The following is a 25,182-nucleotide window of genomic DNA, read 5'->3' as shown; positions in this document are numbered from 1 at the left end:
CTGGCCACGCTAGTGGGGTCAGTGACTCACTGGGACTCGCCTATGACCAGGAGCTGACAAAATGCAACGCAGGCACAAGTCGATGCTCCAGCATTACAATGATCCCTAGGGGTAGGGTAGGTGCAGGCTGGGCACGCCCAGGTTGGCGCAGGAGCTCATGGTCATCGCAACCCTCTCCTGCCTGTTCTACAACCTGGCAACCCACCCTGACGTCTAACGCCATCATGATGACAATTTCATGATGTTCGCCAGCTGTTCGACGAGCCACTCAATCTTTGTCAGGCGTGCTTGTCCACAGGTCACGCACACTCACTTTTGTGTGGCCCACGTTCGTCAAGCTAGCCACGATAAGCGACCAGGACGGTACACGCCCATTGATTAGCCTCAACCCAAGATATATAGATTAATACGGCTTCTCATTGCCACGATGCGTCCCAAGTCTACAGTCCTCCACAGCTATTTGCGACTCCCGATGTGGTACCAAATGTTGAATGACAGTAGGTTATGGACATGGGCCTGCTCGGCCATGGCTTCTGTGGGGAGGTGTTCGGAGATAATTAGGCCTACAATATAATACAAGCTTCTCCTCTGAGTTCATTACATAGATTGAGATAGCTTCTAAACTATATCAATAAATTATTAGCTTAATAGTTATGTGGCTGCTGGTATTTTGACTGCTTAGTAACCTAGGGTTTTAATCAGTTTGTAACTGAGGCTTTCTCTAGTCGATTTTAAATGACCTCCACTTTTACTTGCTGTCACCCTCTGCTGCTGACGTTATTACTGTTCTGAAACGATAATCTCGCGAAACGTGTATATTTCTCTGTTACTGTATATCAAGTCGCCAGTGGCTTTTTATAAGGTGGTACTTTTACTGGTAGACCTTGGATCAAGTTTCGCTTCTGCGCTACTATTGAAATGAGATATACTAGTTATACAAAAGGAGAAACCTTTACGCAGAATAAAACATGAATAGAGAAAACAAGAAAAACGGTAAAATACCTAGAGATACTACTACAAAATTAGAGGGGAAAATTCAAAAACAAACAATATACAATCATAAGACTTGAATATAAAAAAAACACCATCGCGGGGGCTCGAACCCCGAACCTCTCGGTTTAAATACGTATTTATACGATAAAAGCCGAGCGCGCTAAACCAATTGTGCCACGACGGTTTTGTATATGTTTACGGAAACTGAATTAATTATATACTAATGTCAAAGGTTGAAAAATGAGTAAGTCTATAATTTTATCTCCGAAAGTCGGGATTATGCTAATGTAATTGCATTGTAAGCACTATTGGAAACAATTCTCTATTTCCATTAATACTAATTTAGTATATATTGCTTTCCAAATAAAATATACGAATTCCACTACTATATTCTATAGCATTGTTATAATATCTGCTGTCGTGGTGGCCAGGGTGGCAGTCCGTAGGACATGGAGTACAGTGGGTCAAGGGTCCTCACACATATAAAGGATACCACCCACTTTTCAAATTCTTTAGCTATAGGCAACAATCAAGCATCCTTTTCTCTTCTTTTCAATTTTGAATCCTTTGGACAGGTCTAAGACAGGTTTTTCACCCTGTTCTTGTGCCCGTGTGGCCTTAGTTTGCTGTCCTCATCTGTACAGGCACGCTTGGGTTGCACGAGCCCTTGCCCATTGCTTCGGCGGCTGTTCGTCCCTTCTTTTTTCTTTCGAGGGCGACAGCGCCCTAGTTCTGGTTCACTGCTTACTTAATTTACAGGGGAGTAGGTTATATAATGTGGAAGAAGAGATTGGATACTTCGTAGGTAGCCGCCCGAAATGTCCGGACGCTCTTGCAGCTCTACATTGTCTGTTGACTTGCGGTACAGGTAGGCAAAGCCACGCACGTAATATTGGGAGAGAAGGTCGGATATATGTTCCTATCTCTTGTAGGGATAGCCATCAAATCGAAGTTGGAAAAGTATGGCTATAGTATTGACGATTTGTATAAGCGTAAAGAGTCGATCGGTTGATGTTTTCGATGAGCCTTTTCCGACGTGCTATCAAGTGTCGACGCGAGTTGAGGCTCGTCATAATATCGGCGGCGATGTGGACCACGGCTCTAGCGGGCTAATTCAAGGGGCACAAACTTTTCGAGGTCGAGAGCCGCGCCTTCGGCCATTCCGTGCTATATGCAAGTTTTGGGAACGGGGCTGCCAACCTGTCCGAATTATAAGGTCGTTACGATCCGCACTGTCAAGCACATTGTGTAGTACCTACTTAAGAACGCAAGTAGGTAGATTACCGATGAGAACCTCATTCGAATCAAGGCTATGCTGTTGAAACCCTGATCTTTGCACCAGTACAAGACAGCATCAGGCATATTGTGGCGGGTATTGAGCACGCGACAAATTTTATGGATCCAGGACAACGAGCTTGATCATCATCATCTTGACTATTGGTGCTTAACACGTTTCCTCAACGCACAGAGCATGCAGAGCGCATTGGCGACATTAGACAGTCTCTGAAACTAGGCGAGGCGAGAGCCCAACTGCCAAAGCTGAGCCAGCGCCTGCCGCCTTTCGATGCACGCCTCCATAGGTCGAGATCATCAAAAAGACCTTATTATGATCGATTCGATCTCCATCACAGTCAAGGATGTTAAGAAACCCTGACACGGATCTGATATTGGAGGAAACCTAGCCCGATCTGATGAATCCGGCCAGCCGCCTGACAAAGTGTTGCAAATACCATTTTTTGCTTACTGCGACGAATTGTGCGAGGGCCAGTCTTGTGCGCAGATGGCCTGTGCACCCTCGCTGCTACTATATATAAAGACTTCTCCAACTGATCACTATACCATTTCCTTCCTTGGCAAAAAAAAAAAAAAAAAAAAAAAATTCAAACAACTTCTCTACAACCTGCCCCCTCCCGCCCGCACCTCTACTTTTCCTCCCTATACCAAAACCTAGTCAGGGTCTCGGATTCTCCAAGGATCGCCCGAAGAATAACTTCGACTTCCCGCCACTGCCGTGAGTGAGACCCTGCTCCGGGCAGCCAAGATCCCCAGAGGCCGCAACTTGACCGTCCTCGAACTCATCGGACAGCCAAGTTTCCCCTGGCACACAGGTGGAGAGCTTTTCTAGCACCTGGTATATCTCGTCGCCGGGAGGAACGGGCTGAGACCCGCGCGCAACTTGCGATGACAGAGGGTTGATGATATCGTCAAAACGGAAGACGGTGGGTTTTGAAGAATTAGACTCTGACTTTGGCTGAATATTGGGCTCTGGTGCTTGCGGCTTGAACTTGAAGTTCCCCGGCCACTTGTGAGGGGGAAAAGTCGCTGCTGATCCGCCACTCCGCGACCGAAAAGCGGAATTCCACCGGCGATAGTTTATCTAGATGAAATGAAGGCCAGTTTCCACATCTGGTTGGTTCAGATTAATTCAGTTGGTCTGAATAGTGTAGTCAACCAAGCAGTGCACTGAATTTGAACAAGTTAGATTGTGAGCTGTGCGCAACATCCGGCTATGAACGAGCTGTGGGATGACTTGGTAGAGAAACTGGTTGCGCTTGGGTGCAGGAGAGAACACTCGATACGCTATGTCTTTGTACATCCAAGTCGACGGGAGAGTCGAGGATAAGATTTGGAAGCAAATTAAAAGCTTCCTTGATGCTTTCAATACTAAGAAAACGGGAGAAGAAATACTGGAGGAGAGCGGAGTTAAAAACATTTTTTATCGGTTAGAAACCTAACGAGTTAGGGACTAAACATCTGCAACTTAAAGCATTAAGCTTATTTTTCGTGAAAGAACATTGAAGAGTTAGAGTTTGGCCCTTGGGCAACAGTATAGATTATTTTATTTTGTAATGAAGAGCTTTATCCATAGTTTAGATTTCTTAAAGTGTTTATTTGCTTTCATATTCTTTAATTTAATCTATTTGAACTCTTTGCTCAATTCTTAAGTTTTCCATATGCTAGCTTACTGCTCAGGTGTTAAAATGTGCGCAAAATGACCAAATGAGAATGCCTCGAAGGCGCCCCCCTTAGAGTCAAGTCCCCCAACGCTTTATGACTTGGTGAACCTCAAAAGAAATTCCTTTTCTTATTTTCTTTACTTTTTTCCCCCTCCGAACGTGAGAGGAATCGGACCCGGCAGATGTGGTCGGTGCTGGTGGAGCAGTCCGATGAACCAGTCGGGAGAGTGAGGTGGCAACCTGTCTATGGAGTCCGGAAGTTTCGCCCGAAGATTTTCGAAACCGCTTAGAGTTAAGCATCGTGCAAAGCTTAAAACATTAGATCCAGGATTTTAGTATTGACGAGCGAATCGCGCAGCAGCGTGGTGAGGAAACGCTCGGATCTGCCGAAACATGCACGTGTACCCCTGGCCCAATCGCGGTGCCCATAGCGGAAATTCACAGCGAGGGGCGAGAACGGACGAAGTCATAGTGTGACATCCCATTTTGTAATACACTGCACTGCCTCGGACGACCTGCCTCAATACTATGCCAGCCTTGCAATTAATCCTACCAGGCTGTGCTCCGTCGCACATCACTGGGCAGCTGTCAGGTCAAATGACAGGCTTTGACCTCAACGTGGCGCTTCTTCCCAAATGGACCTTTGTTGCCAAGCCCGTCTGATCACTAAGTCGACTCTGCGAGACGTTCCAGCGGCCTCAAACTTGTCTGGACCAAAAGACATCACCGGTCGAGTCGTATTGACATCTGGGCTGCGCTGTGACGACCGTGCTTCTGGGCTGTTACGCACCGAATATGGTTTCGTCCTACGAAGGATGAACCCATGCGCTCACGATCCAGCAAGGAAAGACACGTACGTTGGACATCTATAAAACAGTCAGTCTTTCCTCCCTCAGTGGACTATTTTCTCTTTCCATCATCATCAACAGCAGCAGCATCAGTTTCCAGTCTCTTTCCAATCTCCTTTTCTACTTTCCTGCCTGGTTCGCAGAACAGCTCGCGATTGACTCGTGACCTGACCATTATTCTTAATTCTTTCCCATCTCACTACTACTCCTCACCACCACCACCACCACTTCTCCACCCCCCCCAACAACATTCAAAATGTTCTCCAAGCTCTTCATCCTCGCTCTCGCAGCTTCTCCTCTCGTTGCCGCTCACGGCAAGATCGCCGTCGCTACTGGCGATGCTGGCGGCAACGGAACTGCCCTCGGTATCCAGGGCGGTGTCATTCCCGGCGCCGGCAAGAACAAGGTCACTGAGCCCGACACCACTGTGTTCAAGGGTGACGCAGCGGATGCCTGCGGCAAGACCGAGGGCGTGAGTAGCACCATATGATCCCAAGTTTGTAGTGGTTTCACCGAGAAATGCATCACTGACAGCCGCTTGCAGCAAGGAACCAACGACATCGAGGCCGGCACCCAGTCTGCCATGGCCCTCTCTGGCTCTACTCTTCCTCAGGTCAGCCCCGGCGGCTCCGTCTCTGGCACTCTCCACATTGTCACCTCGGACGGTGCCGGCCCCTACAAGGCCATGGTCAACGCTGATGGCACTGGCACAACCTGGACGGAGATGGAGGTCGAGACTCAGGTCCCCGGCACCAACGGCAACATCAAGAAGACCGAGAAGCGCTTCTGGGCCCGCGCCCTCCAGGCTGTCGGCATCATGAAGCGTGCCACCAACATCAACGAGGACTACCCCTTCAAGGTCAACATGCCCGCTGGCACCTCCTGCACGGGAACCATCGCCGGCCAGGCCAACACCTGCATCGTCAAGCTGGTCAACCCCAGCAACGCTGGCCCCTTTGGCGGCTGCGTCCCCGTCCAGATGACCGGCGGAAACGCTACTGCTCCCGCCCCCGCCGGCGCTGCCACCGCTCGCCGCATGGCCCGCTTCTCCGCATAAATCAGCAACAACAACAACAACAACAACATCATCATCGACAACAACAGGTATTCATCCTCGGATGAGTATCTCATGGTGGAATAAACATTGGGCTGTTGAACTTGGTCGGTCTGTATATATCCCTGTACATACCAGCAGTGCGATGGACATGAAAGGGGGGAGAGACAGAGAAACGATGTGTATAGAAAATGGAGGCAGTAGCTGTTCAGATGTGTAATATCTGCCAATAGATTTCGTCTTTTGGCAAATGATCCACTCCCTTGAGACAGTGTCAAGAAAATGAAATCTTCTATTTAAACCATCATGACGTGCAATTTGGTATTTCCTTGGCTTCAGTTGAAGGCTGACTAGGCTTAAACGACCCATCTCCTCCCTTTGGGGAATATCCCTAGTCGGTGCAAAATCTCTCCCTCGTGTCTAGATAGCATGGATAGATCATCACGAATTTGATTTACAGAATACACAATAACTATATTGATAAGGACAAAGCAAACGATTTAGTTTAAAGCCCAGCTTTGAGTCTCACACGGTAAGCCTTGGCTCCTCGGTGTGGGAAACCAGCTCATACCACTCTCACCGGCTGAGCGCAGGAGTAAAAATAACGTAAATGAATTGACGTGCTACATCTTAGCCGGAATCTAGGAACGACCAAAGACGCCTCTGACCAACTTCCTCACTCCAGTTGATGAGCTCGACGACGGCTTTTTCTCCTCCTTGGGCTTCGGGACGATCCAATCAGAGCGCACGTCCTTCAGGTTAGCAGGGTAGGGTTCCTGCACACTGGCCAGAACAACAGCGAACTGGTTCATCAAGATTGTGGACGGACTGGCTTTGCCCGTTCCCCGACAAAACAGACGGTCGGATTTCGCATATGCCTCGATGGTCGCCATCAAGCCGGGCCAGTGCGTCTGATTCTGAGGAATCGTAGAGGGGGCAGTGATGATGGTCTCTGGGTTGGCTACGGTCAGGCGACCGTACTTGCTCGCATAGAGCGAGTCCTCACCGAGGAAAAGCTTCGACATGGAGCGGGTCGCAACATGATCGTACGACGACCACCAAAAGCCATTGTCGTGGGCAATGATGGAACCCATGAGCCAGTATGCGGTCTCCTTGGCCGTCCTCAGCTCAGGGTAATTCTTCTCATCTCCTTCGGGTTTGTAATCGATGAATGCGTAGTAACAGGTCACTGGCACATAGAACCCCTCCATGGCTTCTCCGGCCAGCTTCCAATCGTGAGCCGGGTGTGTGCCGAGGGACATAGCTTGTAGTTGGCCGCTGTTAGTTGCATGGATCAGCTCCACGCTGCTTTGCTGGGCTTGCGTGATCTCTGCTTCGGTATAATGCTTGGCCAGGCTTCGCTCAGCCTTGGCCGCCAAGACGCTTCGGAGCACTTTTGCGATGTTGTGGCTCGATCGGGTCCGGTTAAACACGCAGCAATCATTCGATCCACGGGCTTTGCATCCGACGCAGGTTGTTTCAAGGTAGGCCGTGGCGGCTCTGGATGAGACAGGGTAGAGCTTTTCTCCGTCGATAATTGTATCCTTGGGCAAGTGATCATGCATGATTAGGCCGCCCAGCGCCAGGAGATAGTCTGCATAGTTTTGGATATTCTGCTTGTAGATATCGACGCTGCTAGGTTCATCATGGTCTGAACGGATGGGGGTGTTCTTGAGTATGCTAGCAAAGTACCCATCAGGACGACACTGCCTGCACATGACACCAGTGTCATAGGTCATTGTGTGACGGAACACACCCGCCCTGTTGCATGGAATAGGGCTACTGCATAAGACCACATACTCAGTAGTATGATCCACAAAGACGTTCTTTTTGGGGTACGCATCCTTGCTGGGACAGCGGTGGCGGTTCCGGATCTCGATGCACATTGTGGGTGTTGTCGCCTGGGTAGAAATGAAAATGCTTGAGGTGGATGCTGGAATGTGTTACGACTCTGTTTTTCTGGAGGACCTGAGAGTTCGAGATATTGCGACTCCGAAACTATAAATCTATGGCCTCGTGCCTTCGTTGTGGATTTGTGGGTGACTATGTGTGTATATGTGACTCTGTGATGCTTTCCAGTGATGTAGTGGTACTCGTAACTCTAAATTGAAGTGAATTTGCCAGTATTAAATATTTGGGACCATGACAGGTCCATTTCTGGTTCAATCATACTAAAGAGAAAGACAGTTGTGTCAATGCCAACAAGTACTTTTGTAGTTCACCCATGGAATGACCCGCCTGGTACAAAGGGCTCGCAATCCCCAGTCGATCTGAATAGAAGAACCTTGAATCAAAGAAGCTCCTATGTTGAGGATGCCTGATCTGGAAGTTCAAACAAGCAAAAGTTCAACACTAGTTCCGGGGGCAGTGTCTATCATTAGTATTGATCGAGTTTTTGGGTAGGTGCCGTCTTTCCCGTTGTATGAAGCATGAGCCTTTTTTAACTGCACACATACAGCTTAGGTCCCAGGTACAACAGCCATTATTGAGAGGGACAAATTGTGTGGGCAAGGCACTAGGAGAAGCAATTGCCAAGCTACAATGCGTACAAGAGGATTTACTCGGAGCGAGTCTTGATCAAAAAATTTTCTGTCCAACATCATCAACATCATTAATCACAAAGATCTTTTGAAGTTGTGCTGGACGTTGGATCCCATTTCAATCTGGCAATAAACCTGTTGCTGTGTCTGCACAAAAAGGATGTAGCCATTCTTTGGTAACATAGACAAACCGTCATAGCAATACACCCATACAGCCATGTAAAGTATTCAATGTCCCTTCACATAACGCATGGTTTGCTGACTAAATTAGGCTTGTATTGGGTATTAGCTATGTCTAAGAGACACTTTCAAAGCAACAAAAAATCTGTTCTACTCAGCGTGCTCCTAATGTGAGCGAGGGATACTCCGTTAGATTTGTTGAGCTGCATGTTGAGCTGCATGTAAGGTGCCTAGACTCTGCAGTGGCTGCAAGTGGCTAGTTGAACTAAATACTCAAGATCGGTGGCATGTCGGTGGATTCTGCACAAGGTATCAAACTCATCTGAGTGTATCAATTATTTATTGCCTTTGGTTGGCCTAGCCTTCAGGCATCCTAAGGTACCGAGTAGTTTTCAACACTGGAGCTGTGCAACATTGGAGCTGTGGCTTCAAAAGAAGCGCCTGGAGCTGACCCTGGCGTGACCCCAACTGCTGTGGAGCTGCCACCCCAGACCCCAGACCCCCCACCATTCTGGCGCCTGTGGGGAACTCGAAAGGTTTCTGAACTTGCTGTGTAACATAGTAGTTGGGCGGGACAGCTGCACTTTCCTTCGGAGAAACACTGGTGATAGAAGATGTAGAAGACTCCTTGTGTGGATTGATGTAGAAGATTTTCAGAGAAAGGGAAATTATTGTTCCTTGTACGTGGGAGAATAGTATGACTATGGAAGTCTTGATGATTTGCTAAAGTCAGTACACCAGCAGCTGTTAACAGTACTGGATTACTTGTACAAGTCACACTTCTGCTTGTAGCAAGTGTGTGCCCAGTTGATCTGACGATCAGTCTCTGAGCTACCACTTAGCTCATAGTACTGATGCTGCTACTATAGTTTGTAGATCCAAATCTATCATCACCATCAGGTTACAGTAGCGCGCGTAGAAATCACAGGCCATGGTGGAGATTTCTTCGCCTTGGCGTGGTCGGTGACTCGCGGCAAACACCGGTATGCGACCGGCCGTTTTGGCGAGAGTTATGACGCCTGCTCAATCCAAGGTCGAATCCCGGCGCGCACACGCAGGCTTAGTAGCCTCAACTCAATGTTAACCTTAGATCTGACGAGTATTGTATTAAGGTTTTTTACCCTGGTCGAGATGGTACAATCTCCCCTACCCCCCCCCCAAAAACTACCATGCCACTACAGGACTTTTAGAGCGGAGGTGTAGCAGACCCCGTCTGGGGTCGTAGCATTCCCCACACATGTCTCCCCAGAATTCTCTCCAATGAACTTGGAGAAGAAAAGAAGAAAACAAAACTGGGTAGTTTAAGGACTATTGCTCTCGAGAGTGGTTTGAAGTCTGAGGATCCGGGCTAGTTGCTTATATAACACCCAGTGAGGGAATTAATACTGCCTCAAGTATTACTGTAATTCAGAGTAAATGAGAAACATGGATGAAGTTGAGATTCCATCATGAAGCCAAGAGGAGATGACGCTGTCAGAGGTCACCAGACAGCGTGCGCTTGCAATATCCGCAAACGGTGGATTTGGATGGCGGGCGTGGCGCCCAGCCGCCGAATCACTGCACAGCCACTCTTGATGGGGAGATGCCGTGTGCTTCCAGCCTGGGCAGAGAGGCGGCAGCGCGTATTCAGACATCTGCCCCTCTGTTCAATTCCAACGCGAACCCCCAGAGGACGGACGAGCAGGCAAACGGGGGTGCCGTCAAACTAGTGGCGAGCCTGTATCCTCGTGACTAGCCCATCTTCTCCAACTCCTGCAGGCTTCCCCAGATTCGAAACATGGAGTCCCAGCCCCATGTTCCCCCCCCCCCAGTATGGGTACAACCTTAATGGAGCTACCTAAGGTATTCTTTTCGGCCCTTTCCACTTGGCTCTTGGCTTCCCCTTTCGAGAACACGGGATACAACCACATCCACCATGCTGTCATGAGAAGAGCATAAGAGCTAGACAAGACGATTCATTGTTGGGGAAAAAGAGTATGGTAGGATCTAAGTCCCAACCCCCAAAAAATAAAGTCGTCAAGAGTACATAAAGCGAGGTATCCTCCTCCTCCTCATTTCCCCGTGCCTGCTTCTCTTGTGACCCGTGAGCTCTTCTCGTCGTGGTAGAACTTGGGTCCCTCAAAAACTTTACCCAGTTCTCTCTCCCTCTCCCTCCTGTTTCTTCTCAATAGAAACTTTTTAGTTCTCTTGTGATCCGTTCTCTGATAAATCACCTGCAAACAACCTTTTTCCAAGGCAAGTTGGGGCACTCGACCAACTAACCATCCACCCATCCACCATGGCTGGTGTACGCAAGCTGTCCATCACCCGGCCAGAAGAGGCTGGCAAGGCATGGCCAGCCATAGCCATTGGGTCCTTTGTGGCCTTTGGCGGCGTGCTGTTCGGCTACGACACAGGCACCATCAGCGGCATCCTCGCCATGCCGTACTTTGATCGCCTCTTTTCTACTGGATACAAGAACGCGGACGGCAACCCTAGCATCTCGCCCTCGCAGCAGTCGGCCATCGTCTCCATCCTCTCTGCGGGTACCTTTTTCGGCGCGCTGGCCTCTTCCTTCCTGGCTGACTCGATCGGTCGTCGGCTTGCCCTGATCGCCTCCACGCTTGTCTTTACCCTCGGTGTCATCTTCCAGACCGCCGCTGTGGCTCTGCCTCTGTTCCTGGCAGGTCGGTTTTTTGCAGGGTTTGGTGTCGGTCTCATTTCTGCTCTCATCCCGCTGTACCAGTCCGAGACGGCTCCTAAGTATGTGATTTCAATGAATTTTCTTCTTTGGTCTTCTCACTTTTCTTTTATGAAAAAGGAAAAAAAAAGATACACCTCATTGCTTTGTCCAGATCTTTTTATTCTGCCTCCGGCTCAACCCTTGAAAATCATTACTTTACTGACTCTAAAACCCAACCTACAGATGGATCCGAGGTGCGATTGTCGGTGCTTACCAGTTCGCCATCACCATTGGCCTCCTCCTTGCCGCCGTCGTCGACAACGCAACCGCCAAACGCCAGGACACAGGATCCTACCGCATCCCCATCGCCGTCCAGTTCGCCTGGGCCATCATCCTCATCGGCGGCATGCTGATCCTCCCAGAGTCCCCCCGTTACCTCATCAAGCGTGGGCGCCAAGACCAGGCCGCCAAGGCCCTCGGCCGCATCCGCCGCATACCTGCGGACCACCCTGCCATCCAGGCTGAGCTGGATGAGATTCGTGCCAACCACGAGTATGAGGTCAGCCTCGGGAAGGCCAGCTATATCGACTGCTTCCGGGGCAACATGCTGAAGCGCCAGCTTACGGGCATGGGTCTTCAGGCTCTCCAGCAGCTCACTGGCATCAACTTTATCTTTTACTATGTTCGTGCCCTCTATACCCGATCCTGAGTACTCCTCTCGTCCAAGGAAGGATGAGGAGAAGACAGAGAAGAAGAAGAAAAAGGAGAAAGTCAAGAAAACTAACCTCCACAATCTCTCTCTAGGGTACGCAATATTTCATCAACTCGGGCATCAGCGACGGCTTCATCATCCAGGTCATCACCTCAGTCATCAACGTCGTCTCTACAATCCCAGGCCTGTACGCCGTCGACAAGTTTGGCCGCCGACCCCTCCTCTTCTGGGGTGCCATAGGCATGTGCATCAGCCAGTTCCTGGTGGCCATGCTGGGCACCTTGACCACAGGCCAGGACTCGGCCGGGAAAATCATCGTGTACAACGTTGCCGCCCAGAAAGCGGGCATCGCCTTTGTGTGCATCTACATCTTCTTCTTCGCCTCGACCTGGGGTCCTTTGGCCTGGGTTGTCACAGGCGAGATTTTCCCTCTCAAGAACCGTGCTAGAGGTCTCGCCATGACCACCGCCACCAACGTAGGTTTTCCCCTTTTCACGTTTGGATGAAGCCCCCCCCCCCTTTTTTTTTTTTTTTGGTCTCTTGTATACTAATCACTTTTCAATTCAGTGGCTTCTCAACTGGGCCATCGCCTACGCAACCCCATACCTGGTCAACTACGGCCCTGGCTATGCCAACCTCCAGAGCAAGATCTTCTTTATCTGGTTCGGGTGCTGCTTCTTCTGCATCGCCTTCGTCTACTTCTTCATCTACGAGACCAAGGGCCTATCCCTCGAGCAGGTCGACGAGCTGTACGCCGACATGCACGGCCTGACCGCTGCCAAGAACAGTAAGCACTGGCAGCCCAGTCAGACATTCCAGCAGAGGGCCGAGGGCGGGGCCTTTGGCGGGGACAAGGAGAAGGGGTTGGAACACTCCGAGGTTGCTGGGGATGGGTCTTGAAGGAGAGAGAGAATGAGAAAACACGATGGTTCTCCCGGCTGAAATTGGTAGGGAGAAGCCATGCCAGGAGGACGGGGCTGGTTGCTCACGGGAACGTGTGATGTGGGGTCTCAGCCATAGAGAGTGATACACCTTCAATCAATTTCCTAGCAACTTGGAATGCAAAACAGAATCTTAATGTACAATTCACCTGGCCTTGCTCTAATATTAGGACATTCATATACTGTGGCAATGTTTACGTTGTCACAGAGGCTTGTCTGAGTGAACCAGTATGTAGCACTTGGAAATCGAGGTCATGCAGTGTGAAGAAGGCAAATTTTGAAATCAATCATGCTCTTTCATATCAAATACCTGAAAAGATCTACAATTCCAAGTAGACAATAAAAGTGCAAAAATCTCAGCATCTTGTCACAAAGTACCCAATCGTATAACACGACCAGATGGGCACCTTCAGGTAGGCTGGCTGAATAAGTACTTTAGCTACGGGATGTATCTACTGTTTCAGTGCAGCCATACCAGCCCAGCACACACGCTCAATGCAGCCCCTGGCCGCCATACAATCCACAATCCTCTCACCGCCTGGACCCCTGCTAGCAATCAGACCCGGCAGAATTGAGGTGAGTCCCCAAAAAATTTCGAACATACCCTGCATTGCGACGACTCAGAAACACAAGAACAGTTTCTTTCTGCAGGTTCCTGGGTCAATCCATTGAAGAAGAAGAAAAAAAGAGGGGAAAAAAAGAGAGAGAAAAAAAACTCCCGAAAACCTGCAGACATGTCCAGCAGTAAGAAACATCGCCTTGAAGGCGAGATTGACGAGGTCAAGAAGACCAAGAAGGTGAAGACTGACGATGCTGCCACTGCGGCGGAAGACGATGCGCCTCTAAAGGAAAAGAAATCCAAGAAGGACAAGAAGGACAAGGAGAAGAAGAAGGACAAGAAGGAGAAAAAGGAGAAAAAGGAAAAGAAAGAGAAGAAGCGCAAGGAGAAGCAACTGGCAGAGCAGCAGAACGGCACCGGTGACGATGGCGCCACCCCGGCTGACGAGATGGACGTCGACAATGCCCCAGCCGATGCGCCTGTGAACGGCGAGCCCGCGGCCAAGGAGGAGCGCAAGAAGAAGTCTAAGAAGTCCAAGGACAAGAAGAGCAAGAACCTTGCGACTGAGGGTGAGACCGACGAGCCCGTTTCGGCGCCAGCCGCAGCAGCAGCAGCAGCAGCAGCAGCAGCAGACGGCGACTCTACGAAATACCAACAGACCGCCGCCCTGGCCGCCGTGCCGCAAGCCGAGATCGACACCTTTCTCAAGGACAACCACATCACGATCCACCCTTCCTCCCCGCTCCGCCCGATCCTCAAGTTCGACCACCTCCCGACCTCCCGCCTCCTCGCCAAGAACCCCTTCAAGACCTTCACCACCCCGACCCCCATCCAGGCCGCCTCCTGGCCCTTCTCCCTGTCCGGCCGCGACGTGATCGGAATCGCCGAGACCGGCTCCGGAAAGACGTACGCCTTCTCCCTCCCCTGCATCGCGGCCCTCTCCTCTCTGCCCAAGAAGTCTGGCCGGGCGGGCGGTAGCGGCGCTGTTGTGAACGCCCGCGCCGTCATCGTGTCGCCCACGCGCGAGCTCGCGATGCAGACGCACGAGGCCATCTCCACGCTCGCCTCGCTGGCAGGGCTCTCCGCGGTGTGCCTGTACGGCGGCGCGAGCAAGGACGAGCAGCGCAGCCTGCTGCGGCGGAGCGGCGGCGCGGACATTGTGGTGGCGACGCCAGGGCGGCTCAAGGATTTCCTGTCCGAGGGCTGCGTGGCGCTGGGCGAGGCGGCGTTTGTGGTTCTCGACGAGGCCGATCGCATGCTGGACAAGGGGTTCGAGGACGACATCAAGGAGATCATCGGGGGGTGTCCGGCGCGGGAGGCGCGCCAGACGCTCATGTTCACGGCGACGTGGCCTGACTCGGTGCGCGGCCTGGCTGAGAGCTTCATGGTCGACCCTGTCAAGGTCATCATCAACAAGAACAGGCCCAACGGCGACGGCAGCGGGAACGGCACCGTCGAGCTGCAGGCGAACAGCCGCATCGTGCAGACTGTCGAGGTCGTCGACCCGAGGGGTAAGGAGAGGAGGCTGCTGGAGATTCTCAAGGAGAACCAGCGGGGCAAGGCGAGGAACGACAGGATCCTCGTGTTTTGTCTGTACAAGAAGGAGACCACGCGTGTCGAGCAGTTCCTGCAGAGCCGGGGCGTCGAGGTCGTGGCCATCCACGGCGACCTGCGCCAGGAGCAGAGGACGAGGAGTCTTGAGGCCTTCAAGGCCGGGACGACTAGCGTTTTGCTTGCTACAGATGTGGCGGCGCGAGGCCTGGATATCCCAGAGGTGAAACTTGTCATCAACCTTACGGTATGTTCGACTTTGTGCTGTGAAACCCATGTTCGATGATTTAGACGAGGGTGGCTAATATGTTTAATACACAGTTCCCTTTGACTATTGAGGACTATGTCCACCGCATCGGCCGTACAGGTCGTGCCGGCAAGGAAGGCAAGGCCATCACTCTTTTCACGGAGCACGACAAGGCACACTCTGGCTCGTAAGTCATCCACCGCCTTGATGTCTTTTTTTTTCCCTGGCTCTGTGTGTTTGTCGTCGAACCTGACCTAATCTTCTACCCTTTTCAGATTGATCAACGTGCTCAAGGCCGCTGGTCAACCTGTTCCCGAGGAGCTGCTCAAGTTCGGCACAACCGTCAAGAAGAAGCAGCACGACGCCTACGGCGCATTCTTCAAAAACGTAGACATGAGCAAGAAGGCCACCAAGATCACCTTTGACTAAAGTCAAGCTGGAGGTGGGCACGCGCACGAGAGCGCCTTCAACACGACGAGACCAAGGACCTATTTCTTATTTCCGTTCTTTTCTCCGGCGGCCAACATTTTGATCTTGATCGGTAATCCCTCCGGGTTCGCTGCCACTGCTCGCAGCTCGCTCCTGGGGGCGGGGGTTCATCGATCACGAAAAGAGATGCATTGGCGAATGTCGGTCTGTGTCTTGGCGTTTTGAGGTGGCAACTGGAGCCTGGAATCCACCACTCTCCACTTTCATTTAGCACCAGGAGGCTGTGTTGCTTGAGCTCTGTGACCGCGCACAGTCTGGTAGCACTGCATGAGAAATCCTCGCTCGGAGATGGCCCTGTTTATGTAAAAAGGAAGGGAGATGTGTCAATATTATGCAGAGATCGAGATTTGGAGACGAATAGACAGACCAACAATCAGGGGGTGGTACGAGGTAGGGGTAGAGAAAGGCAGGTGTAGTAGGGAAGTCAAGGAGAAATTCAGGGACATACAGCACCCCTAGAAATGGCACAGCGACGCCAGCAATCTTGATCAGCTCAAAAATGACAGCTCTCACGTCGCCGTTCACTTCCATGTCCACAGTGCCCCCTGTTGTTGTCGTCGTGGTTGCCACCACCTTCCTCACAGCCTGAGCAGCCACAGCAGCAGCAACTACCGCCGCTGGCTTGGGCAAGACCTGCGTAATATCCCAGCCTGCACTTCCTCCCTTTCTGGCAGCAGCAGTAAAGTACCCCCGGATGAACCAGATCGCCCAGACGATCCTACAGACCATGTTGATCCCGTTGGCGCACACGAGCCCCACGGCGCCCCAGCCTAGCACACGCATGAACACGTACCCCGCGCCTGCAAATACGAGCGAGAAGCCCATCATCCACACGCTCTGGCGGTGGACCTGGGCCTCAGTGGCGACAGAAGCGACAAAGGCCTCTGTCAGCCCATTGATGGCGAGGAGGGGGATGTAGTAGACGTAGGCGGCGAGGGCGTCCCCTGCGCCCGAGGCGGTCCATTGCGGCCCTGCCACGGTGGAGAGGACCAGCGGGGCGGCAACGGGACCGAGAGCGAGAAGGGGCAGAGAGGCTAGGGTGTATGCCTGGAGCAATGCGGTCAGGTTCTCTGACGCCTGACGGAGGGCGAGCTGAGAGGTGGAAGAGGACTGAGGTTGTGGAGCTGCCAGGGCAGCCGAGACGCCATCGCTCTGCTTCTCCTTGTTCTGGTCCTTCTTCTGTTCGGTATTTGTAACAGTAGCCAGAGGCGGGCCGTTGGCGGCGCTGGAAGATAGGAGGCGGCTCCAGTAGCTCCGACTACTCTCTTCAATGGGCTGCAGCACCAGCCGCGCAAGCAGGCCGCCGTAGTTGTTGGCGAGCGCATAGACGCCCTGCGCCGTGGTTGTGGACAGAATACTGACGAGAAAGGTGTCGCCCTGGGTAAGCAGATGCTTGACGAAGCTCTGGACCATCATGGACGAGGCAAGGTTGACGGTGGGGTGGTAGAAGTATGACAAGAGGTAGTCTCCTTCTCCTTCCGCCACACCGCCGCCGCCGCCGCCGCCGCCGCCACCACCACCCAGGGGCTTTGGCAGCAGCGAGAAGCCCTCTTGACCCGAAAGTGCGGTTCCGTACCAAGTGTAGACCCCCAAAAGGCCGAGGCCATAGGCGGTCTGGCCCAGGGCGAAGGGCAGCACGCCTAGCTCGATACCGCTGCGCGAGGCCCAGACTGCCGAACCGAGGGTAACAACACACTTGCCAAACGTCGCGACAGCCTCTGCCGAGGCACGGGCACCGAACTTGAGGCGGACCTGCATCACCACAAAGGCCGGCTCGGAGAGCAGCTCGAGGATCGAGGCCAGGGCGTAGATGTAGACGGAGGAGGTGAAGTTGGGCGTGGTGAGAATAGTTTCCACAGGGACAGACCGGAGGTAGGCCCATCCCAAAACGCCAGCCGCTACCAGGCCAAGCAGGATGGCAATGTAGCCCAGATTTACCACCGCCTGCGTCTCTTCTGCCTGCCGTAATTTCTCCTGTCTACTCTCGCCCTCGTCCTTCTTGGTCCTGGCCTGCGCCGGCATCTGGCTCGACGAGATGGATCCCTGCCGCTGGACAGCCACTCGCAGGCTCTCCCGTGCGAAGAAGAGGACAGAGAGGTAGTATACCTCTAGCTGCGTAGATATACCAAGCAGCTGAGCAGTAAGGAAACGGACAAGGACCTGGTTGGCGATAAAAGTAATGGCGCGAGAGACAATCTGCAGGAGGATGAGGAGGGAGGCCCCCCTGACCACCCTGGCCTCACCATCCTCTGCCGCCATTTGTCAGTAGTTATTGGCCGTATGGATTGAAAGATAACGTCGTATTCTGCTTCATGCAGAGAAAATTTGTCCTTTCCTTTTTCAACCGGGAAAAGTAAGGCACGTAAGAGATGTTGATGTTGTCGTCTTGAACATGCACTAGGAAGGGACAGATTGATGAAGATATCTGTGCTTGCGCAGCTGCGATCCAGGTACCCTGGACCCTAACCCTAACCCTGTTTATTCATTGGCCCGCCCTACATCCAGTAACTCGTCTTCCTTTGATCAGAGCAACACTACACGAGTGACGAGACATTGGATCCAGAAGTGTTAATTTTTTTTTTTTTTTTCCCTTCCTCTTCTTATCTTCAATATCTAAAATCATACAGGTTTCCAGAAATGCAGCGATTCTGTTGGCTGCTATGGAAAAAGATGTGCCTCGCTATGCTTCTCGAGTGAGAGTACTTAGTACATATGCATAATGCAATAATGAAAATGGGCGGGAAAACGTCAGCGAGAAACACAACGACAAAAAAGAAAACCCTCCTCCAACCCAAAGAAAAACCGGAAATATTTCCCCATCTCTGCATATCCCCTTTTATGAGAGAATCCATTTACACATTGGTATATAAAGTCGAAATAAGACACACACGCTCGCTCTCCCTCCTTATCGTGCCGCTGGCACTTCCTCGTTCGCACGGACAGGCGCAGCAAGAGGGAGAAGCGGCTCGGATTTCTCCCTTCCGTCGTCCTCCTTGATCTTGCCCACCAGCTTCTCCGTCACCTTGGCGCACCACGCATCCACATATGTCGTCCACAGCCAGGCGGCGCCGTACACGAGCACCCAGTAGATGGGCAGCACGGTGAACAGGCGGCCTGCTCCGGGGAACTGCAGGCGTGGGGCCTCGGGGGTGAACCACTCGCCCGTCTCCGGGTCTTGCACGTCGGTGGGCTGCTCGGGCAGGCTGAAGCCGTACACCATCCAGCAGAGGACGGAGCGGAGGATCTGGTTGTGCAGCAGGTACACGGCGAAGGACATGCGGCCGAGCCAGATGAAGGGCTTGCTGGAGAGGATGTTGCGGGAGGTGGTGGAGAAGTGCAGGCCGATGACGATCAGGTCGAGGCCCAGGCCCGAGGAGAAGCGCGGGAAGTCTGGGTCGCGGGGCAGGATGGCGCGCAGGAACTCGTACAGGCCCTGGGACCAGGCCTGGTAGTCGTAGTGGTCGTCGGGCAGGGAGGCGATGAAGAAGCCGAGGGCGAGGAAGGCGACGGAGCCGAACATGCGCAGCCACTTCATGTGGGACTTGTGCGGCGCGAGGAAGGCCACGACGGGCGGGCCCTCGGCGATCGGGTTCTGCAGGTCGGCCATGAAGGCGCCGAAGAAGAACTGCATGCCGAAGAAGGGGTCGTTGGCGCAGTAGCGGAACATGGCGAGGAACAGGGCGATCATCATGCGGTATCTCTGCTGCACATAGGCCGTGGCCAGCAGATACACGTACACCCAGAACGCACCCTTGAGGATGGGCATCATGGTCCAGAGCTCAGCGCCGTACATGCTCTGCCCAAATGTCCACACGCGCACCTCGTCGCAGACCAAGGCCCAGAAAGCATCAAGCCAGTTAGGAAAATACTCGGGGCTCGTCACGTCCAGGCCCCAGCCGTCGCTGTGCCGGGCGACCTCGAAGACGCCGAGCTGGGTGGCCAGGCAGGAAAGGACCAGGACGATAGCGACGGGGAGGACCAGGCGGGGCACACGGCGGATGGCGGACTTGGCAATGGCGGCAAAGGCCTTGTCGTGGTTGCCCTGGTGGAACAGCTTGATGGGCTTGAGGCAGCAGACGTAACCGGTGACGAAGGAGAAGATGGCCACACCGATGCGGCCCTGGAAGAAGACGCGCAAGTACGGCCTCTCGAGTAAAACGGGTAGGTCCTCAGGCCCTGGCGAAGGCCACATGATGTATGGGAACCAGGCGATTGTGACATGTTTGACCACCACCAGCGATGATGCGATTCCTCGCAGACCCTAAACAAGAACATGGTCATGTCAGCCACACACACACACACACAGACACACACACGGACGCATGAGGTCGACGGATAAGGCAAAGGCTGTTGGTGTAGTGTCGATTTTGAGTCTGCCTCCTCCACCTTCTAGCTCTAATCACCATCACCAGTAGTCCTACCACCACATACCCTGCCTGCGTGGAGACTTTCGAGAGAGGAGGGAGGGAAAGGTAATACTCACATCCACCCATTTCACATTTCCTTCCTTTCCAATCGCCATTGTGAAGGACGAATCGGGGGGAGGGGGCTCACTGAGAGAAGAGTAGACCCCGTATAACAATCATAGAAGAACTAAGATAGAAAAAGAGGAGGCACGCGGGCACAAAAAAAGAGAGAGAGAGAGAGAGAGAGAGAGGATGGTCCTAAACGAAGAACCTTAAAAGATCTTGGAATGACGGCTTCACACTAGAAAAAGAATGTCGATGCGGAGCGCGCCTGAGTCGCTCGCTAGGTTTGTTATGAATAGTAGTAGCGAACCCTATTCTTCAAAACCCGAGGCCGGAAAGAAGATAGACGACAGAACAGACAACGACACACGGAAAAGAAGGAAAAAAGAAATTGGAAAAGGGTTCAAGATAGAATACGACTCGGGTTCGAAGGCAAGACGGGGTGGGAAGGGAATAAAATAATAAAAGAAGGCGGGCAGTACAATAGATAAGGATCGGATGGGTTGGTGCGTAGGGACATATGTTGGAACAACAGGCTCGGGTTGTCCTCGCTCGTATAGGAGTCGATCCCCTCCCCCACCCCTCTCCCCTTGGTGAATAACCATGCGTGGGCCGGGTTGGTCTACGAAAATGGTCTTTTGACTGGGGCACTCAAAATTAGAGAAGGGGTTTGATTATCTCTAGCCACACCACACCAGACAGACAGACACACACACACCCACCCACCCACAGACACGCGCACACACACGTAGGGAAGCATTGCCTCAGTACGGGCCGGATGATGAGCAAGAGAAAACCAGTGAGGTGTACAAGCACCTGCCCAGCCCAGCGTGGTCCCCCCCCCCCCCCCCTCGGCGACCAGGGGAGATGAGGCGATATGGAGGGGGGGACGGGACGGGGGGGTCAGTGGAGACTTTGGGTCGCGAAAAGAGGACCTGCATGCGTTGTTACTTTGGAGCGCGCACACACACACACACACACACACACACACAGGCAAATACATCTAAAAGTAACATGTACTGTGGCTAAGCAGTTTTTGGCTACAGGCCATCAAAAGCCTTCCCCAGTGAGCCGGGGCCCATGCCACGCTCGGCTGACGGCTTGCATATACAACCCTGAAAGGCGAGATTGGCCCTACTACCCCATGGAATGGGCTTCTGGGATTTTTGCCAAGTGATTGGACGAGACACTGACGAGAGATAGAAACATGTGCTTGTCCGCCCTGCTCATCTCAGCGTTCCGGCCCTTGCAACAGATTGATCTCCGGCTCATCCTTCTCCCCCTCCATTTTCGTTCGTCTTCGTCTTTCTCTCATGGCTCCGAACAGTGCGCATTTCCCAGTTGAATCTAGGGCCTAGTCCATGTGGCCCACCTTTGAACGGTGTACTATGGCACGCCTGTACATATTCAAATCTTGGAACGTAGCAAGGTACCATCGGTATTTTCCTGCACGGCCATGCTCCAACATCTGACTGCATTGCACAGATTTGGTCTTTTTCTCTTTTCTTTTTCCCCCACGCGGTTTGGAGGGTCCTACTCCATGGGTCGTCTTTCGTCCACGAGGTGCAAAGTGAGAAGTACTAACATAGTAGGTGAAAAGTCGCCCCCTCCCCCGTTGGGTCCACCCAAGTGGCACCAAGTTGGGGCTGTCGTCATTTTTTGCTGCAAAGGCGCGACCACGGTCATGCATTTCCCGGGAAGAAGGGGGGGAAGGAGAGGGGGGGGGGTGGTGTGGGTGTTGGCTTGGTGGGATAGATCGTTAGGCGCTTTAAGGCTTAGTCTGTCCACAGTAACAGTGGACAGTTGACTGGTCCCAACTGTCTAACGCCAAGAAACGGCTTGTAAGGACACCCGACTCAGACATCAAGGAGGAAGACGGCGGGTTTAGAGGAGGCCAGGCGTCAAGCAGGTCACCCCACGTCAGCTGGCGCATGGCAATAAAAATGATACTCGGTACTATGCTATGTATGGTAGAAAAACTTGAGATTATGTCGCAGAAGTTATTTTGAATTTGGAAACCTTCTCGCAAAATTGACCTCGCTTTGTTCTGCAATAATAATAATAACAACAACAACAACAACAATAATAATAATAATAATAGGATTTACTATGATAGTAGCAAAGGTTCTTCTTTTGCTTGTCAACATTGGGCTGTTTTGACATGCAACACATGAGTTCGGAATCCTCACCCGCTACTCGTCGGGATCAGAGGGCTGATTGATGGGATTGTACTTGTATCCAGGGTAAAAGAATGCAGGAGACTCACACCCCACCTGGACGACCATCCTCCGCCCAACTTGGAGAAGAGCCGCCTGGCCGCCTCGCCGCCAGGGCTCGTTGGTCTCCTTTTTCGCCAAAGAAAAACATGATTGGGTCTGCGCTTTGGGTATCGTGCACACAGGCTCCGTCCCCCCCCCCCCCATCAAGGTACCTGCACACCGGGCTCGGAGATCGACAACTGTGTTTTCTTAATTTATTGCCGCCTTAGCTCGCAACCACACATAGTCGCATTCGGCCAGCGGAACTGAAGGGATCCTACCCACTCAGTCCCCTTCAACCCTCCTACGCAACAAAACCAGGGCAAACCAGGACCATCACGGCAGGAGGGCCCAAGATGACGGTGCAATATGTAACTCTGTCAGGTTGTGAACTAAGCGTAATGTGCAGATCTCAGATAAGCTAAGCTGTGTGGTTTGTTTCAGGGTCTGCACTTTTCTCTCTCCGAGAACATCATGTCTAACTTTGGCAGCTCGGAAGGCCTGGTCTGTCATTCCGCGCAGCCCCAAACACGGGTCAGATCTGATCTGATCTGACAGGTACCAACCGTACCGAGTCAGCAATTCACATGTGCGTGCCTGCGTTGGTGTGCGGGTAAGACGGTAATGCGGTAAGCAAACCAAGATGCCTCCCAACAACCGAGAGAAGAAGAAAAAGAACAAAAGGTACCACCGCGCCACTGCCAATAACATCCGGGAAAGAAGGAATCCAAGTCAAAGACGAAAAACCCGTCCAAACGTATTCCCGTCTCTCAGTCCGACCGCCTCCTTCCCGTCCCCCCCGCTCTGGTCCCCTCTCTTTTACTCACACAAGGACATGTGAACAAGTCAGCCAAGGCCCCAGTGAAGCTGCCAAGACGCGATCGACAGCGCCAACCTAGCGAGCTGGGCGGAAGCTCCGTGGCCAACTGTGCCCACTACTATACTGCCAATCATTTTTATTTTTATTTTTTTCATTTTTTTTCCCCCTGTTCGGGTTGCCAGGCTGTTGCCCATCCTCCCCCAGTCAGCCAATGACCCGTTCATTGAAGAAGGAAAGAGGGAGCGACTACAGGATAGAGAGAACACAAAAAGGCCCCTGGATCAGCAGGTTGCGGTTTGTCCTCCTGGTTTTTCTGCCGTGCTTCTCCCCTACAATTGCGCCAATCGACACTGGCGCGATTGGTTACGTATACTTGAGACCACAGCCCACTTCCCGCATGAATATACAGTATACGTACTTACTTCATAAACAAGTTCATTATCACGCGACCGATGCAGGAGGACGAGCAGTCAGAGGGTCCATCTACTATCTATTTGCGGAGCCGCCCCTTCTTGTGGAGAACCTCCCCCCTCTCTTTTCGTGCAAATGACCCCTGGAGATTGACCATCTCTTTTCTGCTCTTCTCTTTCTGAATTCTGAAGAGAGAAAAGAGGAGGATGCCAAACCCTGGTTTACGGTAGCCTCGGCGGGTCCACCTCTACTAGGCTTAGGCGACTTGGAAGGGTTTTTTTCGCTGCCTCCAGAATCTCTTGGCTGGATAAAAGGGTCAGGACAGGACGAGGATGAGGACGGTCGGACTGCTTGGCACTCTGGCTCGTCTTTCCGCTTTCCCCTTGGCCCCCTTTTCCTTTCCCTTTCCTTCTTGGTGTCGTAGGAGTCTAGATGTCCGTATGGCTAGAGAAGGTGTGGGATCTTTGTCCCTTTTTTTCTGTGTTGCCTTTTTTCTTTAAAAGTGGCATCTATCGCTTATCGCCTTAACCCTTCTAGCGGCTGTTGCGACGGTTTTCCTAAGTGCCCTCCCTGGTGCTACAATTGGCAGTTGTGACAGGCGCTGAAAGGGAGGCCGGGGGGGGGGGGGGGTTGTGGGACCAGGATCTGATCCCTACTATACCATAGTACTCTGCACTACCCACAACGGGGTCGAGATGCATTGCACGTTCAGGTGGCGAATCTTAGTAAGGTCAGGGGCGCCCAACAGTACTGCCGGCACGACCCCCCTCCCTCCTTCCGTGCACACAGGCTGGCGGCAGGCAAGCAGGGTTTGTCACAGTCCAGGAGCCTGGTTGAGTTAGCTTTAACCTTAAACGAACATCACACCGATTCCCGGTATCGCGAAAGGAGCGTTGCTCTTGTCATCTCTTCCCTTTCATACATACTTTTCAATATAATTCAACTTGAAGCTTTTCGGTTTTTGGTCTTTGAAGATGCACCACGCCATCGTCAGAACCTTCTTTTTATCTGTGACAGCTGATTTGGCCCCCCTGCCCCTCGTCCTCGTCCACGCCCTCTTCGTGCGAATTGATACCGGTTTCTGGCAGGAGCCGGTTAGATCGACCATCACGCCATGCCTCCTCTGTCTCCTTGCTGCAGCTTTGGCGGTTGTAAGGGTTGTCTCCGGGTGCAGCCGGTGCCGATACATCCGTTCGCTTGGCAGAAGAAGCATTTAATAAAAGACAAGCTTTCCTGCACTAGACGACATATGACACTCCTGTGTCTCACGCATCCATGATTGTCCAGAGCCACGTCAGGAGAGCAGGAAGGGGGCGGGGGGAGATGGTCGACAGAAAAGCAACGACTGTGACAACAATATCAATAACAACAGCAACGACGACGATGACAACAACAACAACAACAACAACAACAAATGAGCAGAAGTTTGTATCGCCCAGGGAAGAGCTGAGGCATAAAAATAACACACACTATGGCAGTCTCAAACAGTCA

The 25,182-nt window shown here is 52.2% G+C and overlaps 6 protein-coding genes and 1 non-coding gene across 7 annotated transcripts; 3 read left to right on the top strand and 4 right to left on the bottom strand.

Annotated features, from left to right (window-relative positions):
* Window positions 1–1,082: 1,082 nt before the first annotated feature.
* On the bottom strand, window positions 1,083–1,177 carry M406DRAFT_t110. Its single transcript has one exon. It is a non-coding gene; the product is annotated as a tRNA-Lys (tRNA).
* A 3,904-nt stretch (window positions 1,178–5,081) lies between these two features.
* M406DRAFT_233452 (uncharacterized protein) lies at window positions 5,082–5,801 on the top strand (the record flags this gene model as incomplete). Its single annotated transcript, XM_040915942.1, has 2 exons — window positions 5,082–5,270; window positions 5,343–5,801. Coding segments are annotated over 2 exons (648 nt in total), but the record flags the coding sequence as incomplete, so codon positions are not given.
* A 692-nt stretch (window positions 5,802–6,493) lies between these two features.
* Window positions 6,494–7,738, bottom strand: M406DRAFT_73366 (uncharacterized protein; the record flags this gene model as incomplete). The annotated part of the gene is made up of 2 exons (XM_040925619.1): window positions 6,494–7,613; window positions 7,653–7,738. The coding sequence occupies 2 exons, from the start codon at window positions 7,736–7,738 to the stop codon at window positions 6,494–6,496; spliced, it is 1,206 nt and encodes a 401-aa protein (XP_040771887.1).
* Window positions 7,739–10,574: 2,836 nt separating this feature from the next.
* M406DRAFT_348330 (general substrate transporter) lies at window positions 10,575–13,027 on the top strand. The gene is made up of 4 exons (XM_040922380.1): window positions 10,575–11,314; window positions 11,478–11,916; window positions 12,039–12,422; window positions 12,514–13,027. Exons 1-4 carry the CDS (start codon window positions 10,851–10,853, stop codon window positions 12,844–12,846), a joined length of 1,620 nt encoding a protein of 539 aa, XP_040771886.1. The 5' UTR covers window positions 10,575–10,850; the 3' UTR covers window positions 12,847–13,027.
* A 645-nt stretch (window positions 13,028–13,672) lies between these two features.
* Window positions 13,673–15,673, top strand: M406DRAFT_31234 (uncharacterized protein; the record flags this gene model as incomplete). The annotated part of the gene is made up of 4 exons (XM_040919318.1): window positions 13,673–13,865; window positions 14,067–15,244; window positions 15,319–15,431; window positions 15,520–15,673. Coding segments are annotated over 4 exons (1,638 nt in total), but the record flags the coding sequence as incomplete, so codon positions are not given.
* A 741-nt stretch (window positions 15,674–16,414) lies between these two features.
* M406DRAFT_13957 (uncharacterized protein) lies at window positions 16,415–17,959 on the bottom strand (the record flags this gene model as incomplete). Its single annotated transcript, XM_040915386.1, has 4 exons — window positions 16,415–16,825; window positions 16,877–17,208; window positions 17,251–17,704; window positions 17,789–17,959. Coding segments are annotated over 4 exons (1,368 nt in total), but the record flags the coding sequence as incomplete, so codon positions are not given.
* A 333-nt stretch (window positions 17,960–18,292) lies between these two features.
* Window positions 18,293–20,626, bottom strand: M406DRAFT_348329 (uncharacterized protein). The gene is made up of 3 exons (XM_040922379.1): window positions 20,217–20,626; window positions 18,915–19,994; window positions 18,293–18,860 (listed from the first exon to the last, which is right to left on the bottom strand). Exons 1-3 carry the CDS (start codon window positions 20,253–20,255, stop codon window positions 18,639–18,641), a joined length of 1,341 nt encoding a protein of 446 aa, XP_040771883.1. The 5' UTR covers window positions 20,256–20,626; the 3' UTR covers window positions 18,293–18,638.
* Window positions 20,627–25,182: the final 4,556 nt, after the last annotated feature.

The sequence above is a fragment of the Cryphonectria parasitica genome, assembly GCF_011745365.1.
Source record: "Cryphonectria parasitica EP155 unplaced genomic scaffold M406scaffold_9, whole genome shotgun sequence".
Lineage (NCBI taxonomy): Eukaryota > Fungi > Ascomycota > Sordariomycetes > Diaporthales > Cryphonectriaceae > Cryphonectria > Cryphonectria parasitica.
The sequence above is the reverse complement of the archived record's forward strand: the minus strand, read 5'-3'. Positions and strand labels throughout refer to the sequence as shown.

Excerpts from the sequence above, each read along its gene's own strand:
- M406DRAFT_348330 (XM_040922380.1), top strand. The coding sequence starts at position 10,851 with ATGGCTGGTGTACGCAAGCTGTCCATCACCCGGCCAGAAGAGGCTGGC. Across the intron at positions 11,917-12,038 it reads TCAACTTTATCTTTTACTAT|GGTACGCAATATTTCATCAA; the intron begins GTTCGTGCCCTC and ends ATCTCTCTCTAG. Across the intron at positions 12,423-12,513 it reads CCATGACCACCGCCACCAAC|TGGCTTCTCAACTGGGCCAT; the intron begins GTAGGTTTTCCC and ends TTTTCAATTCAG.
- M406DRAFT_348329 (XM_040922379.1), bottom strand. The coding sequence starts at position 20,255 with ATGGCGATTGGAAAGGAAGGAAATGTGAAATGGGTGGAT. Across the intron at positions 19,995-20,216 it reads GAAATGTGAAATGGGTGGAT|GGTCTGCGAGGAATCGCATC; the intron begins GTGAGTATTACC and ends GTTCTTGTTTAG. Across the intron at positions 18,861-18,914 it reads TGCCCGAGCAGCCCACCGAC|TTCCCCGGAGCAGGCCGCCT; the intron begins GTGCAAGACCCG and ends CCACGCCTGCAG.